An 18,594-nucleotide genomic window follows, 5' to 3' on the forward strand; every position below is an offset into this window, starting at 1 on the left:
AGATCCGTATACCTTACACTGAGCCCTGAGGGGTGAGGGGATCATTCACAGCAGCTAGAGGTCAAAGCTATGCTGAGACTTGTAGTCCTTCCACCACTGACAGAATTGTGACATGACTGCTCCATTTTACCACAAATTATTGCACAGCTCACCTCAAAACAGATATATGTATGTGTGCTGTTACCATGAATTTCAGATTGAGTATCAGTAGGGAATGTGTGGTGTGTTAATGATGCTCAGGAAACCACAGCTCAGACGTTTATTGGGACCACAATGATATTATTACTATTACATCACTGCACAGTGCAATGCCAGGGGGGCTGAATGACTGAGAGGCTGAATGAGGAGCACAGGGACAGAAACTACACTTCCCAGTGTGCACTGCGACTGTGGGATGGGAATGTAATGGCCATGTGATCAGGGTCACATGACAGGAAAGATGTCTGCTCTGCAGGAGAGAGAGTTCACTGCCCTGACACTGTTATTAAAGGTGAGAGCAGAGGGGTGTGCTATATATCATACACTGACATATACACTGAGATCACTGACATCATATATATACACCGTACATACCCTGAGATCATTTACACACTGTATATACACTGATAGGCATGAGATCATATATACACTGTGTTTTTATATATATATATATATACACACACACATACACACTGATATATATACAGTGTGGTCATATATACACTGAGGTCATATATATATATATATATATATATAATATATATACACTGTACATACACTGATATATATACATTGTGGTTATATATATACACTGTGGTCATATATACACTGTACACACACTGATATATATACACTGTACATACACTGAGGTCATATATACACTGTACATACACTGGGATAATATATACACTGCATACACTGAAATCATAAATACACTGTACATACACTATGGTCATATATACACTATACATACACTGTGGTCATATAAACACTGAGGTCATACATACACTGTGGTCATATATACACTGTAAATATACAGAGGTCATATATACACTGTACGTACACTGAGACCATATATACACTGAAGTCTAAAGAATATTTTTTCTTGACTTGTTTGAGTAAGCAGCAAAGCACAGTCTACTGTCTTCAAGGCCCCCCCCCCCCCCCCCCAATAGCTGCTCAATAAGTGCCAAAAGGCCCTTTGCAGCAGGGACATATATATATATATATATGTGTATAATACACTGTGTATGTACTGTATGTTTCTCTCTGTATCTTAGGCTCCCTCGAAGGATGTAGTTCAGAAGCTGTGCAGAGATTCCTTTCCGAGGTCATCCATTGGCTCAGAACATTTGACGGACGGCGTTTCCTCCAGTCTGTCCATTACAACAGAAGAAGCCGCTCAGGTGAAGGATGACGTAATGGGATATGTAATAAAATAAGCAGTATGACAAAAAGGAAAAACACTGCAAGGAAGCATGCACAGTACTGGATTTTCACCTGCAATGCTTTTAAGTTGGTGACAGGGCCTCTTCAAAGACCAACTCCATTGAAAATGTTGAGGTTACTGACCTTGCTGTGCTGTCTGACAGATGTTGCTGGATAACAAGACTGGCCAGACAGCACAGAAGCACACTTTTAGCACACATCATGCATTGTGTGTTCTAGTACAGGTACGTTGTATATGTGTGTTAGGGTGTCATTTAAAATCAATGGCAATGTGCATGGCAGTGTGGTACCAGGCATATCAGGGCAGCATACAAAGATGATTTAGACAATTGTGGCAACACTTTGATAAGCCCTTTCTCTGTTCCAGCATGACTGTGCCCTTTGTACAAAGCCAACTCTATATAGACACGGTTTGATGAGTTTGGTGTGAAAGAACTGGAGTGTCCTGCACAGAGCTCTGACCTCAACCCAATTGAACACCTTTGGGATGACTTAGAACGCCGAGCCAGGTCTTCTCATCCAACATCAGTATTTGACGTCCACAAATGTCCTTTTGGCTAAACGGCAAAAATTCTCCCAGACACCCTCCAAAATCTTGAGGAGAACCTTCCTGGAAGAAGGGAGCATGTTACAGCTGCAAAAAAAGGGGGGGGGGGGGTTTGGGGGAAACAACCCCATAATAATGGTCATGGTTTTGGAACTGGATGTCCAACAAGCTCATATAGGTGTGATAGTCAGGTGTTCTCAAATGTATATGGGAGAAAACCGCGCTTCCAAATAAAAAGTAAAAAATAAAAAGTGAAAAGTAAAATAAACAGCAGCAACTCAAATGTGTGATATCACAAAAAAATACCATAAGCTAGAACAGAGTCGCACTCAACTAATATACATAATATAAATATCTACTGATAAAAAGTTCTCCTAACATGTACAGCATCAAATATCTGATAGTAAACAGTCCTCCTTTTTACAGAAGAGAAATATAAAAGCATGTAGAGCATAAAACATCTGGTGCTAAACAGTCCTCCTTACTGGGAGAAAAGTGATGTAAAGAACAGGGTAAGCAAGAGTATAAAAATCTTGAACTTTTAGTCCATATGTAGACTCTCAGACACAATGGGGTTTATTTACTAAAGCCAAATACACTTTGCACTGCAAATGCACTTGGAAGTGCAGTCTCTGTAGATAAGGATGAGCTACGGCGTGTTCGCAAGCTGCACGTGCAGAGGCCGCCAGGAAGTCGGCAATGCGCTGTGCTAATTTTGAGGTTTTGAGCTGGGAGGGGGAATTTGTGCAAGAAGGGGGATTTGGGGAGAAGATTTGTGCTGGGAGGGGGGATTTATGCTAGAAGGGGGATTTGGGGAGAAGATTTGTGCTGGGAGGGGGGATTTATGCTAGAAGGGGGATTTGGGGAGAGGATTTGCGCTGAGAAGGGGTATTTGTGCAAGAAAGGGGATTTGGAGAGAAAATTTGTGCTGGGAGGGGGGATTTGAGGAGAGGATTTGTGCTGGGAAGGGGGATACGTTCTAGAAGGGGGATTTGGGGAGCGGATGTGTGCTGGGAGGGGGGATTCGTGCTAGAAGGGGTATTTGGAGAGAGGATTTGTGCTGAGAAGGGGTATTTGTTCTATAAGGGGGATTTGGGAGAGAATTTGTGCTGGGAAGGGAGATTTGTGCAAGAAAGGAGTTTTGGAGAGAATATTTGTGCTGGGAGGGGGGAATTTGAGAGGATGATTTGTGCTGAGAAGGGGGATATGTTCTAGAAGGGGGATTTGGGGAGAGGATGTATACTGGGGGGGGTGTATTTGTGCTAGAAGGGGTATTTGGAGGGAGGATTTGTGCTAGAAATGAGATTTGGAGAGAGGATTTGTGATGGGGGGGGGGTTGTGCTAGAAGGGGGGTTTGGAGAGATTTGTGCTGGGTTGGGGATTTTGGAGAGCAGGGGTTCATGCTTCCCTCTGCTGACCAGCTTTATGGAGATGCTGATTCATTTTCCAGCAGGACTTTGCATCTGCCCACACTGCCAAAAGTACCAATACCGGGTTTATTGATCATGGTATCACTGTGCTTGATTGGCCAGCAAACTCTCCTGAGCTAAACCCCATAGAGAATCTGTGGGGTATTGTCAAGAGGAAGATGAGAGTCAACAGACCCAACAATGCAGACGAGCTGAAGGGTTCCTCTTTAATTAAGCAGCAAAGGTTTTGTTAGCAGTAAGACGCATTGACATGGATCCGTGCACTTTTTCATCTCTGACATCTTTGGGAATTAAGGAAAACATGCCGAGTGCTCCCATTCTCCCCTGTATGTACAGGCACTGAGCACCCACACTGGTGTCCTTTGTGTTTTTTTTTATCATCCTCTTTTGACTGTCTTTTAGGTCTCTACATCTTATGGTATTTCCTCCCGTTATAGGTTGTGCAGGCTCTGCACTCTCTCATGCAGCATGTGGTCTACAAAGGCCTGACAACCGCCGAACAGATCCTGTCCGTATTCCCGGATGACTTCCATCAGAACCTGAAAAACCTTCTGACCAAAATTATCCTGGACAATGTGTGAGTGTGGATTTTTTTCTGGGTGATATCTGGGCCATATTTGTTGCTACTGGTGTACTTTGTATAGACAGGCTTCGGTAGATGCCTACCTACATTTCAGGTAGATGTAAACCTAAGCTCGTATAAACTTTAATGTCATTTCAAAAGTTGTCATAGACGGAAGTCCATATATACTAGAGCTGCACGATTAATCGTTAAAGAATCAATATCGCGATTCTACACCCCTTATGATCTTAACACAGCAATTTCCAGATTGAGTGCAGAGTTCTCTGCACACTGCTGACAGCTGTCAAAAAAACAAAACAAAAAAAAACAGCCTGCCAAGTTTATCACAACATTGCTTGGATAGAGAAAAAAGAGAAACATTGTAACACTTAGTTCTTTTAGATCAAAAGAATGAACTTCATTCTGTAAATGAGGTCAGTTTAACCGCTTAAAGACTAAGTCTTTTTCTGACACTTGTTGCTTACAAGTTAAAATCAGTATTTTTTGCTAGAGAATTGCTTAGAACCCCCAAATCTTATATATATATATTTTTTTAGCAGAGACCCTAAAGAATAAAATGGCGGTTGTTGCAATATTTTATGTCGCATTCTTTCAAACGCAATTTTTTTGGAAAAAAAAAACACTTGAATTAATAAAAAACTAAACAGTAATGTTAGCCCAATTTTTTTGTATAATGTGAAAGATGATGTTACGCCACGAGAATTGTGATCTGCATTCTAAGCAAAAAAATTGTGATTCTCGTTTTGGCCAGAATCGTGCAGCTCTAATATAGACTGAGAAAAGGACAGTTCAGTTGACTGCAGGAGCATATCCCAGGGTAGAGAGGCAGCGGAGAGTACTGATGGTGGAACATAGGAGGTCAGACAACAGTCTGGAGCAAACTGGTGTCATGGAGGTGCACAGTGCGTACTAAGAGTCACTAGAAGACACAGGATGCTCTGAGGTCCACTGACGTCACGGGGTGCACAGTGGCGCACTGGGGTCACTAGATGAAACAAGATGCTCTGAGGTGCACTGGAGTCATGGGGCACAATAGGGTCACCAGATATCACAGGGTTCTCTAGAGTGCACTCTAGTCACGGGGTGCACTGGGGTTACTGGGAGCACAGGATGCTCTGCGGTGCACTGGAGGTTATGGGAGCACAGGATTCTCTGCGGTGCACTGGAGTGATGGGGCGCACTGGGGTCACCAAATAACACAAGATGTTGTGGGGTGCACTAGAGTCATTGAGTACACTGGAATCACCAGCTGACACAGGATGCTCTGGGGTGCACTGGAGTGACAAGGGGATATGATTTCAATTTACAAATACCGTACTGGTGACCCCACAATAAGAATAAAACGTTTTTGCGGAAGGGAGTTTAACAAGACACGTGGCCACTCATTAAAATTAGAAGAAAAGAGGTTTAACCTTAAACTACGTAGAGGGTTCTTTACTGTAAGAGCGGCAAGGATGTGGATTTCCCTTCCACAGGCGGTGGTCTCAGCGGGGAGCATCGATAGTTTAAAAAAACTATTAGATAAGTACCTGAACGACCACAACATACAGGGATATACAATGTAATACTGACATATAATCACACACATAGGTTGGACTTGATGGACTTGTGTCTTTTTTCAACCTCGCCTACTATGTAACTATGTATATTTTACTGTGGAGATGCCATGGAGGGCTCAGATGGTGGTGATAGAGCCATAGCAGACTTATAGACCACAGGACCAGAGGACTCTGTACCTTACATGCAGGTAAATGGTAACTCATCACTGTTCTCTCTGCCCCTGATTAGTTTTATTACATGCTTCATGGCGTTAAAAATATGTAACTTTAACTAAAATTGGTGGTTGGGATGTCTATCTAATAGGAAGCCCAGATGCCTGCTGAAGGAGCACACATGGCAGGCTGGCAACACTTCTGCTAATTGCAAGGCAGTGGCTTAGCGTTGTCAGCCTTCACCAGGAAGTGATGTTTCTGTCGGGGTTAACAAAAAATTATTTCTTAAGAAAACTGAATGCAGGAACAATGCCAGAGATACTGGAAAATAGATTTGGGGTTAATACTTTTAGGTTTCACACATTCTTTACCTATGTTATATGTATCTACAGATCTGCATGGAGGAACGAAGCTCAGAACACCAGCAGTAAGTGCACATTATCCTGTCTTCTTCATATACATGATAGAGAAGGAAGTCATAGGTTTTTATTAAACACAAAAAGATAAGGAAGCAGCAGTACGGAGACAGCATGGCCATCCAAATATTACAAGTGATCACTTATTACATGGTAGGTAAAGCAGCCTATATATTATGCCATTTTCTTTTCTTCCACCATGGGTGAAAGGAATAAAAATCACTTGATTCCCCCATCAGTACAGTCAGTAGTAATGGGGGAATCCCTCCTGCTGCACTATTGTGTTTTTCCAGCTGGGAGCCTTACATGCCTGCAGAACACAATTAACACTGCTGGGGGCTGTAGCTGCTGACAGTAATCAAATGCAAAAAAAGTCTGACAGGCTTGTTGTACTGAAGTTTATCAATGGATCGATTTGAGTACAACCAGCCTGGCCATAGATGGATTGAATCTTGGCCATTCCCTGCTGAACCGGCTGAGATTTGAACTATCTATGGCCAGCTTTACAGTCAGAATTAGTTACAATGGATATGTGAGTTATACACGAACACAGGCATTTCCCTTGAAGAGATCGGTTGAATGATCTCCCACCAAGGTTCTGTCTCTCTATGTCCTCCTCTACCACCCAGGGGTCTATAGTGGGAGGAAGATAGAGATATAAGGGGGTAAGAGAAAAGGGGGATGGACAATTTAGGAATGGGGGGGGTTAAGAGAAGGGAGAGAGAGGCAATGTTGAAATGCGAAGGGAGGATGGGGGAAGAGAAGAGGGGAAAAGGACAATATAAGGTTGGGAATTAGGGGGGGTAAGAGAAATGGGGAGAGGGACAATTAAGGATGGGGAGGGGAGGAGAGAGAAAAAGGGAGATAGACAATATAGCAATGGGGGGAGGGGGTTAAAAAAAAGAGGAGGGAGGGACATCATTGGAATGAGAAGGAGGCATGGGGCAGGGTAAGAATAGGATAGGGTAAAAGGGGGGTACAAGGGTAAGAGAAGAAGGGAGATGGACAATTTAGGAATGAGGAGGGGGTTCAGAGAAGAGGAGAGAGGGGCAATATTGGAATGCAAAGGGAGGATGGAGGAACAGAAGAGGGGAGAAGGACCGTATAAGGATGGGGTTGGGGTAAGTAAAGGATAGGGGGAAGGGAGGGGAGAAGGGAGATGGACAAATTGGGAAGGGGGGTTAAGAGAATAGGAGAGGAGGACAATATTAGAATGAGAAGGAGGGATGAGGTGGGGTCAGAAAAGGATAAGGTAAAAGGGAGGGTGCAAGGGTAAGAGAGGAAAGGGGATGGACAATATAGGAATTGGGGGGGAGTTAGGAGAGAGGGACAATATTGGATTGAGGATGGGGGTAAGAAAAGGATAGGAGAAAAGGGGGTGTAAAAGAGGAAGGGAGAGGGACACTATAGGAATGGGGGTGAAGGTAAGGCATGAGGGACAAAAAAGGATGGGAGGGAGTTTGGGGAAGAAAAATATAGGGAAGAAGGGGCTCAAGAGAAGAAGGGCACAGTTCAATATATAAATGTGGGGGGGGGGGGGTGAAGGGGTTAGGGAAGAGGGACAATATGATGATGAAGGGGGGTGGGGGGAGAGGCACAACATTGGGGTGAAGTCCAATAAGAGGAGGAAGGAAGGGAGCAGAACAATGACATCAGCCTGTACAGTAGTAATTGGCATCCTTTTGGGGTACAGTAGGACACCCATAATGTTAACAAGCATGCAAAGTTGAGGAATATCAGCGATCTTGTTCTAGTGAGGGTCTCAACCTGCTCCAGGAGATTTATTTATAGGTCTATTATAGGTCTACCCTTTAACAGGGGATAGAATATGAACACAGAAGAGAGAGTTCAGTACTCCACTAAATGCATGAAATTATTCCAGGAGCACCAAAGGTCATTAGAAGCGGCTCTTAAGTATCACAAAAATGGTTCCTTAGGTTTTTGTTTTTTTTGGAAGTCACAGTTTTATTGGATTTATTTGGTATATATGTGTATATGTATGTGTGTATATGTATGTGTGTATATATATATATATATATATATATATATATATATATATATATATATACATACACAGACTGGGTCCTCAGCATTAACCCTCTCCTTTCTGACTGCAGTCTCGCTGCCTCGCCTTGTAGATCTGGACTGGAGGGTCGATATAAAGACCTCATCGGATTCAGTGACTAGAATGGCTGTGCCGACGTGCCTACTACAGATGAAGGTAGATGTCACACTTTTGTGTGTTTATTAGCTAAGTAAATAAATATGACTTTTGTATCGGTACCTAGGAGACAGCACTGAATGCCAGGATGAGTAAATATTGCATATATACCTAATTGCCAATAATATTGGGACAGTTGCCTTTACATGAACTTTAATGGCATCCCAGTCTTAGTCCGTAGGGTTCAGTATTGATTTGGCCCACCCTTTGCAGCTATAACAGCTTCAACTCTTTTGAGTGAGCGAGTTTGGGTGGAGGAACTTGACTGGCTTGCACAGAGTCCTGACCTCAATGTGATAGAACACCTTTTGGATGAATTAGAGCAGAGACTGCGAGCCAGGCCTACTGCGTGTAAAGGAAGGCACCCTAAAACTTTTGGTAATATAGTGTATATTGTTACTTGAACCTCTGTGTGCTTGGTGTATTTTTATTACAACTCTGTGCAGTAATCCAGTGTGAGACTTTTCCTCTGTAATAAAGACAGCTCACTGCTGCTCTCTCTCCTTGTGCAGGGTGACTGGTCTTTTCTCCGCCCCCTTCCTGTAGTTTTTTACAGGTAGCTTATAGTGGGTGGGGCCTGCCGGGTCCCTCCCACAGCTCTGCTCTCGGCACAAGTTATGATGTCATAGCTATTTTTACCTGGTAATAACTTTGTTTGCCAAGACATTTGGTCCTCACATAAACAGATTTACGGTGTATCCCTTGATTTTGTGTTCGGAGTTCAGCTTTATACCAATCTTATTTGAAAATAAAAACAACTATTTATTATTTAGCTATGCAAAATAGTCAGTAAACTGATTCATGCTAATTGCTGCTAAATATGGCCTTTGCATCCAAGCATTGATGATCGCTGGTCATGAAAGGGTTAAATATACCTGTTAATAATTTTTCAATATGGATGTAGTTTAAGCTAACAGCAATGTTATATATGTCTAATGAACAAAGCTAAGTGACTCTAAATTACTGTTCTGTGTGAGTATTTATTAAGACAAGGTAGTATTTAGGCCTGGTTTACAGTTGCAGTTGGTGGTTGGTAAAAACAGGCTATTGAGCTGCGTTTTTACCTGCCCCAACTGCATCCCCAAATCTGCTGCGGCGTGGCAAAAACGATCCTCTCCGTTGCGTTCGGTGGGCAGTACTGACCCCCCAAATAGAACCCATTCAATTGAATGGGGCCACACTGCAAATCATTTATAACTGCAGTTGCGATATGGTGGTGCAAGCTTTTAGGGCAGTGGTCGTCATCCCTGTCCTCAGGGCCCACTAACAGGCCAGGTTTGCAAGATAACTGAAATGCATCACAGGTGATATCATTTGCTGCTCAGTGATTGCAGTATTCTAGTCTGCATCTCCCCCAAGGTAATACATAAAACCTGGCCTGTTAGTGGGCCCTGAGGACAGGGTTGATGACCACTGGTCTAGGGGATAAAAAACGGTGTTGTGAGGTGGGCAGATTGCCCTCTAGAGGGCGACACTAGTCTAAACAAGCCCTAAGCCTGGGCTCACACTATAGTAAAAGCAGAAACCAGCGCAATTCCAGTGCTGGTTCCCGCATCGCATCTCTCCCGCAGGCAGTTCACATTGCCCTCTGCAAACTGCTGCGGGTGTCAATACAATGTTAATGACACCCCCAGATCAGTTCACAGATCACAGTGCGAACTGTAGATTCGGACAGGAATCAGATTGCAGATCAGATTGCAATAAAAATACCATAAAACTATCCCCTATTTTGTAGACGCTACAAACTTTTGAACAAACCAATCAATAAACGCTTATTGCGATTTTTTTTTTTTTTTTTTTACCAAAATATGTAGAATACGTATCGGCCTAAACTAAGGAAAAAAAATGTTTTTTTAAATATTTTTTGGGGATATTTATTATAGCAAAAAGTAAAAAATAATGCGTTTTTTTTTTTTCAAATTTGTCGCAATTTTTTTGTTTATAGCGCAAAAAATAAAAACCACAGAAGTGATCAAATACCACCAAAAGAAAGCTCTATTTGTGGGGAAAAAAGGACGTCAATTTTGTCTGGGTGCAATGTCGCACGACCGCAGTTAAAGCGACGCAGTGCCGAATCGCAAAAAGTGCTCTGGTCAGGAAGGGGGTAAATTCTTCCAGGGTTGAAGTGGTTAATGGCCAAAAATGCAGCAAGCAGGATTTTTAACACCACAACAGAAGCACAACCAACCAGTGTAAAGACATACATAGAATTTAAAGGGAACCATTGTTCTTGTGCTTTTCTTGCGCTAAAGGTGCTGATAATGGCTGACAATACTTTCACATTCATTTAAATTCATGATATTAATTAAAAAGTCCACTATAATACAATTTTATGTATAGAAATATATATATTTGAAAAACTGTAATTTGGGTTTCGGCCAAATGTATCCTGAATTTTCAGTTTCGCCACCAAAATTTCCATTGGGTGCGCCTCGAATTTTCATACTCATGTATGTCTCCCTGTTTGTTCGTTAGATTCAGGAGGACCCAGATCTGTGTGGGCTTGACCCAGCAACATCCACCCTGACCATGGAACTCAGCAAAGAAACCCTGGACACCATGCTGGACGGATTAGGCAGGATAAGAGATCAGCTGTCTGCAGTCGCTAGCAAATAATTATTCCCAAACATGGCACAGGAGAGGGGTGTATGAATACCGAACTCTGCTCCTTATGGGGACACCCGTCACGTGGAGATCTATTGGGACATTCCCCTCTGCCAAACCACCCATAAACTGTATTTTTTTTTTCTCTTCTATTTAGATGTAAGCTGAAGACTCAATGTTCATTTTATGTAAATGTAACATTTAATATAACGTGCGTCTGACATTTCATATTTTCAATGATTGCTGATTATATGTTTTTTTGCAGCATTATATATCATTTGTGGATTTACAGTCTACAGACCCCACTTATCTGTCAGTTATTGCAGTCAATGTCTGCTGAGGAACGAACAATTACAGGGCAAGCCACCTGATGAGTGTACTGTTCCCCAGACTTTATAAGAGCTTGTCACTTTACAGAGGTTTCAGTGGGGTAGGTTGTGCCAGTATGAAGCTGCACTTACAAAAATTAAATTAAACTTCTAGGGATGAAGTTTAATCTGCTTATATTTTCCATTGCTGGTTCCTCCCCTCGTCAACAATGCATTTTTTTTTTTTAACAAAACCTTTCTATTTTCATTGCAAATCTGGTTCAGTTGTTCATTCCTGTCTGCTCCAATTATGCAGTCTTGTCTCTTACTAATAGAGCCACCATGATTGAAAGAACCACAATCCAATGAATGAAAGGGGGCGGGCCAAGGACAGTCAGGCTGGGGAGACAGGGGCTAGTGGTGCTGGACGTCCTCCATCCAGGAAATGAGGCAGGCTCTGTCTGACTTGCTGAAGCCTCTATTGCTCACTCTGTGCGTTGGTCCACCCGCACAGCCATGTCATCAAGGTCTGGGTGAACGATGATTGGAGGCCGATCTAATCAGTGGTGTGGATGCCACACCACTTCCTCTACCTCAATCTTTCTAAAACTGAGCTTGTAATATTTCCTCCTCCCCGATCCCCTCCCTATGACTTTACCATTGAGATCAATGGCACAACCATTGGTTCCTCCACACATGCCAGGGTGCTAGGTGTAATCCTAGACTCTGACCTCTCCTTCAGCCCCCTCTCCTTCAGTCCTTCACTGGCTAAATCTTGCCACCTTAACCACATTTTCAGCATTCGCCCCTTTCTGATTAACAACGCCACAAAACAACTTATTCACTCCTTGGTTATTTCCTTGACTACTGCAATTTTGGCCTACCTTTACAAAGGCTGTTCCCCCTTCAGTCTATTATAAATGCTGCGGCTAGACTAATCATCTTACTAACTGATCGTGACTGCTGCCCTTCTCTGCCACTCCCTCCACTGGCTTCCCCTACTCCACCATATAAAATTCAAAATACTAACCACAACGTACAGGACCATCCCCAACATGCAAGTCCATCCCCAACATGCAAGACCAGATCATCTACAACATGCAAGACCATCCACAACATGCAAGATCATCCCCAACATACAAGACCAGATCATCCACAACATGCAGGACCAGATCATCCACAACATGCAAGACCATCCACAACATGCAAGACAAGATCATCCCCAACATGCAAGACCAGATCATCCACAACATGCAAGACCATCCACAACATGCAGGACCAGATCATCCCCAACATGCAAGACCATCCCCAACATGCAAGACCAGATCATCCCCAACATGCAAGACCATCCCCGACATGCAAGAGCAGACCACCCCCAACATGCAAGACCACCCCCAACATGCAAGACCACCCCCAACATGCAAGACCACCCCCAACATGCAAGACCACCCCCAACATGCTAGACCACCCCCAACATGCTAGACCACCCCCAACATGCTAGTCCAGCCCCAACATGCTAGTCCAGCCCCAACATGCTAGTCCAGCCCCAACATGCAAGACCATCCCCAACATGCAAGGCCATCCACAACATGCAAGGCCATCCACAACATCGCCCCCAGCTACATCAACAAAGAAAAGATATACCTGTGCTCAAATCCCAATAGCTTGTACATGTATTTGAACTATCAGGTGCTAAAGGGGGTGTGACCACATAATAACACTACAAATACTGAATGGACCCTCTGCATCTGCTACACCCTTTCCAACAAACTATGCAATGAAAAAAAGGGATATTTAGTTCACATAAATTGCTGATGACTCACGAATGATGCGAAACGCGTAGAGGCCAGTGAATAGTGTCAACGTCACTTCCTGCCACTGGCCCGCACCAAACCGAGGCTTGTACTGCACGCTGGTTTCTAGAGACGGGATGGCGAGCAAAAGGCTTTACTCGGATCACTGGATAGACTTGTGCCTGTCTTATAGGCACAATAACGTGAGTGCATTCGTCTATTAATTTTTTAAGATACAAAATAAAGCTTAGAATGTTGTGCAATGATGGCTATTTGTTTTCCATGAGATTTTGAGATTGTTGAAGCATGGATAGAACACTGATAATTGCTGGCAAACCTGTTATACTCTATGGAAGGAAAACAAATCCTGGCATAATATTGAGGTGGTTTTATTATTGCTTTCTGGTGAGTGCAAACTTTGGAAGGTGGTGGTGAATCACGAATTGATGGTGCATAAAAGCATGAAGTTTTTGAGCAAAAGGGATATCGTATATCTTTAACCGCTTGCTGACCAGCCGCCGTCATTATACTGCGGCAGGTCAGCACGTTCCCGCGAGCCGTCGTAGCTGTACGTCGCCCCTTTAAGCGCTGATAGCAGGTGTGTGCGCGCGCCGGCTGCACTGCTAGGGGGCCATTGCGTGTGGCCGGTGGTCCCGGGCACGAGAGCCAGAACAGGGACGTATGTGTGTGTAAACACACAAATCCCTGTTCTGTGAGGAGAGGAGAGACAGATCATCTGCTCCTACTAGCTAGGAACAACGATCTGTCATCTCCTCTAGTCAGTTCTATCCCCCTACAGTTAGAACACACGAGGGAACACATTTAACCCCTTGATCGTCCCCTAGTGTTAACCCCTTCCCTGCCAGTGACATTTACAAAGTAATCAGTGCATTTCTTTATCGTACATCAAGGGACACAGAGCAACCATAGTAATTACTATCTGGGTTATACACCACCTATAGGTGAATGGACACTGCCACACCCAAAAGACAGGAAGTCCCCCCTCTATATAACCCCTCCTATACAGGAAGTACCTCAGTTTTTGAAGGGACAGAGGACAGTACTGTGGGGGAGGGATGTGAAGGGGGCAGAGGACAGTACTGTGGTTGGAGGGATGTGAAGGGGGCAGAGGACAGTACTGGGGGGGGAGGGATTTGAAGGGGGCAAAGGAAAGTACTGCGGGGGAGGTGTGTGAAGGGGGCAGAGGACAGTACTGCGGGGGAGGTGTGTGAAGGGGGCAGAGGACAGTACTGCGGGGGAGGGATGTGAAGGGGACAGAGGACAGTACTGCGGGGGAGGGATCTGAAGGGGGCAAAGGACAGTACTGTGGGGGGAGGGATGTGAAGGGGGCAGAGGACAGTACTGGGGGGGGAGGGATTTGAAGGGGGCAAAGGAAAGTACTGCGGGGGAGGTGTGTGAAGGGGGCAGAGGACAGTACTGCGGGGGAGGTGTGTGAAGGGGGCAGGACAGTACTGCGGGGGAGGGATGTGAAGGGGGCAGAGGACAATACTGCGGGAGAGGTGTGTGAAGGGGGCAGAGGACAGTACTGCGGGGGAGAGATGTGAAGGGACAGAGGACAGTACTGTGGGGGAGGGATGTGAAGGGGACAGAGGACAGTACTGTGGGGGAGGGATGTGAAGGGGGCAGAGGACAGTACCGTGGGGGAGGGATGTGAAGGGGACAGAGGACAGTACTGTGGGGGAGAGATGTGAAGGGACAGAGGACAGTACTGTGGGGGAGGGATGTGAAGAGGACAGAGGACAGTACTGTGGGGGAGGGATGTGAAGGGACAGAGGACAGTACTGTGGGGGAGGGATGTGAAGGGGACAGAGGACAGTACTGTGGGGGAGGGATGTGAAGGGGACAGAGGACAGTACTGTGGGGGAGGGATGTGAAGGGGACAGAGGACAGTACTGTGGGGGAGGCATGTGAAGGGGACAGAGGACAGTACTGTGGGGGAGGGATGTGAAGGGGGCAGAGGACAGTACTGTGGGGGAGGGATGTGAAGGGGACAGAGGATAGTACTGTGGGGGAGAGATGTGAAGGGACAGAGGACAGTACTGTGGGGGAGGGATGTGAAGAGGACAGAGGACAGTACTGTGGGGGAGGGATGTGAAGGGACAGAGGACAGTACTGTGGGGGAGGGATGTGAAGGGGACAGAGGACAGTACTGTGGGGGAGAGATGTGAAGGGGACAGAGGACAGTACTGTGGGGGAGGGATGTGAAGGGGACAGAGGACAGTACTGTGGGGGAGGGATGTGAAGGGGGCAGAGGACAGTACTGTGGGGGAGGCATGTGAAGGGGACAGAGGACAGTACTGTGGGGGAGGGATGTGAAGGGGACAGAGGACAGTACTGTGGGGGAGGCATGTGAAGGGGACAGAGGACAGTACTGTGGGGGAGGGATGTGAAGGGGACAGAGGATAGTACTGTGGGGGAGGCATGTGAAGGGGACAGAGGACAGTACTGTGGGGGAGGGATGTGAAGGGGACAGAGGACAGTACTGTGGGGGAGGCATGTGAAGGGGACAGAGGACAGTACTGTGGGGGAGGGATGTGAAGGGGGCAGAGGACAGTACTGTGGGGGAGGGATGTGAAGGGGACAGAGGACAGTACTGTGGGGGAGAGATGTGAAGGGACAGAGGACAGTACTGTGGGGGAGGGATGTGAAGAGGACAGAGGACAGTACTGTGGGGGAGGGATGTGAAGGGACAGAGGACAGTACTGTGGGGGAGGGATGTGAAGGGGACAGAGGACAGTACTGTGGGGGAGGGATGTGAAGGGGACAGAGGACAGTACTGTGGGGGAGGGATGTGAAGGGGACAGAGGACAGTACTGTGGGGGAGGGATGTGAAGGGGGCAGAGGACAGTACTGTGGGGGAGGCATGTGAAGGGGACAGAGGACAGTACTGTGGGGGAGGGATGTGAAGGGGACAGAGGACAGTACTGTGGGGGAGGCATGTGAAGGGGACAGAGGACAGTACTGTGGGGGAGGGATGTGAAGGGGACAGAGGATAGTACTGTGGGGGAGGGATGTGAAGGGGACAGAGGATAGTACTGTGGGGGAGGGATGTGAAGGGACAGAGGACAGTACTGTGGGGAAGAGATGTGAAGGTGACAGAGGACAGTACTGTGGGGGAGGGATGTGAAGGGGACAGAGGACAGTACTGTGGGGGAGGGATGTGAAGGGGAGAGAGGACAGTACTGTGGGGGAGGGATGTGAAGGGGACAGAGGACAGTACTGTGGGGGAGAGATGTGAAGGGGGCAGAGGACAGTACTGTGGGGGAGGGATGTGAAGAGGGCAGAGGACAGTACTGTGGGGTAGGGATGTGAAGGGACAGAGGACGGTACTGTGGGGGAGAGATGTGAAGGGGGCAGAGGACGGTACTGTGGGGGAGGTATGTGAAGGGGCAGAGGTTAGTACCATGAGGGAGGGATGTGAAGGGGGCAGAGGACAGTACTGTGGGGGAGGGATGTGAAGGGGACAGAGGACAGTACTGTGGGGGAGGGATGTGAAGGGGACAGAGGACAGTACTGTGGGGGAGGGATGTGAAGGGGACAGAGGACAGTACTGTGGGGGAGGGATGTGAAGGGGGCAGAGGACAGTACTGTGGGGGAGGGATGTGAAGGGGACAGAGAACAGTACTGTGGGGGAGACATGTGAAGGGGACAGAGGACAGTACTGTGGGGGAGGGATGTGAAGGGACAGAGGACAGTACTGTGGGGGAGGGATGTGAAGAGGACAGAGGACAGTACTGTGGGGTAGGGATGTGAAGGGGACAGAGGACAGTACTGTGGGGGAGGGATGTGAAGGGACAGACGACAGTACTGTGGGGGAGGCATGTGAAGGGGACAGAGGACAGTACTGTGGGGGAGAGATGTGAAGGGGGCAGAGGACAGTACTGTGGGGGAGGGATGTGAAGGGACAGAGGACAGTACTGTGGGGAAGAGATGTGAAGGGGACAGAGGACAGTACTGTGGGGGAGGGATGTGAAGGGGACAGAGGACAGTACTGTTGGGGAGGGATGTGAAGGGGACAGAGGATAGTACTGTGGGGGAGGGATGTGAAGGGGACAGAGGACAGTACTGTGGGTGAGGGATGTGAAGGGGACAGAGGACAGTACTGTGGGGGAGGGATGTGAAGGGGGCAGAGGACGGTACTGTGGGGGAGGGATGTGAAGGGGACAGAGGATAGTACTGTGGGGGAGGGATGTGAAGGGGCAGAGGACAGTACTGTGGGGGAGGCATGTGAAGGGGACAGAGGACAGTACTGTGGGGGAGGCATGTGAAGGGGGCAGAGGTTAGTACCATGAGGGAGGAATGTGAAGGGGACAGAGGACAGTACTGTTGGGGAGGGATGTGAAGGGGACAGAGGACAGTACTGTGGGGGAGGGATGTGAAGGGGACAGAGGACAGTACTGTGGGGGAGGGATGTGAAGGGGACAGAGGATAGTACTGTGGGGGAGGGATGTGAAGGGACAGAGGATAGTACTGTGGGGAAGAGATGTGAAGGGGACAGAGGATAGTACTGTGGGGAAGAGATGTGAAGGGGACAGAGGACAGTACTGTGGGGAAGAGATGTGAAGGGGACAGAGGACAGTACTGTGGGGGAGGGATGTGAAGGGGACAGAGGACAGTACTGTGGGGGAGGGATGTGAAGGGGACAGAGGACAGTACTGTTGGGGAGGGATGTGAAGGGGACAGAGGATAGTACTGTGGGGGAGGGATGTGAAGGGACAGAGGACAGTACTGTGGGGGAGGGATGTGAAGGGGACAGAGGATAGTACTGTGGGGGAGGGATGTGAAGGGACAGAGGACAGTACTGTGGGGGAGGGATGTGAAGGGGACAGAGGATAGTACTGTGGGGGAGGGATGTGAAGGGGACAGAGGACAGTACTGTGGGTGAGGGATGTGAAGGGGACAGAGGACAGTACTGTGGGGGAGGGATGTGAAGGGGGCAGAGGACGGTACTGTGGGGGAGGGATGTGAAGGGGACAGAGGATAGTACTGTGGGGGAGGGATGTGAAGGGACAGAGGACAGTACTGTGGGGGAGGGATGTGAAGGGGACAGAGGACAGTACTGTGGGGGAGGGATGTGAAGGGGACAGAGGACAGTACTGTGGGGGAGGGATGTGAAGGGGACAGAGGACAGTACTGTGGGGGAGGGATGTGAAGAGGGCAGAGGACAGTACTGTGGGGGAGGGATGTGAAGGGACAGAGGACAGTACTGTGGGGGAGAGATGTGAAGGGGGCAGAGGACAGTACTGTGGGGGAGGCATGTGAAGGGGGCAGAGGTTAGTACCATGAGGGAGGGATGTGAAGGGGGCAGACGACAGTACTGTGGGGGAGGGATGTGAAGGGGACAGTGGACAGTACTGTGGGGGAAGCATGTGAAGGGGACAGAGGACAGTTCTGTGGGGGAGGGATGTGAAGGGGGCAGAGGACAGTACTGTGGGGGAGGGATGTGAAGGGGACAGAGGACAGTACTGTGGGGGAGGCATGTGAAGGGGACAGAGGACAGTACTGTGGGGGAGGGATGTGAAGGGGACAGA

At 47.2% G+C, this 18,594-nt stretch overlaps 1 protein-coding gene across 1 annotated transcript; it reads left to right on the forward strand.

The window, feature by feature from the left end:
- The first annotated feature begins 373 nt into the window (after window positions 1-373).
- On the forward strand, window positions 374-11,178 carry COMMD9 (COMM domain containing 9). The gene is made up of 6 exons (XM_073604190.1): window positions 374-490; window positions 1,260-1,385; window positions 3,843-3,982; window positions 6,093-6,127; window positions 8,234-8,337; window positions 10,813-11,178. Exons 1-6 carry the CDS (start codon window positions 428-430, stop codon window positions 10,951-10,953), a joined length of 609 nt encoding a protein of 202 aa, XP_073460291.1. The 5' UTR covers window positions 374-427; the 3' UTR covers window positions 10,954-11,178.
- Window positions 11,179-18,594: the final 7,416 nt, after the last annotated feature.

The sequence above is a fragment of the Aquarana catesbeiana genome, linkage group LG11, assembly GCF_042186555.1.
Source record: "Aquarana catesbeiana isolate 2022-GZ linkage group LG11, ASM4218655v1, whole genome shotgun sequence".
NCBI lineage: Eukaryota > Metazoa > Chordata > Amphibia > Anura > Ranidae > Aquarana > Aquarana catesbeiana.

Coding starts and splice junctions, on each gene's coding strand:
- COMMD9 (XM_073604190.1), top strand. CDS start 428: ATGACAGGAAAGATGTCTGCTCTGCAGGAGAGAGAGTTCACTGCCCTG. Junction 491..1,259: donor CCCTGACACTGTTATTAAAG/GTGAGAGCAGAG, acceptor TCTGTATCTTAG/GCTCCCTCGAAGGATGTAGT. Junction 3,983..6,092: donor AAAATTATCCTGGACAATGT/GTGAGTGTGGAT, acceptor ATGTATCTACAG/ATCTGCATGGAGGAACGAAG.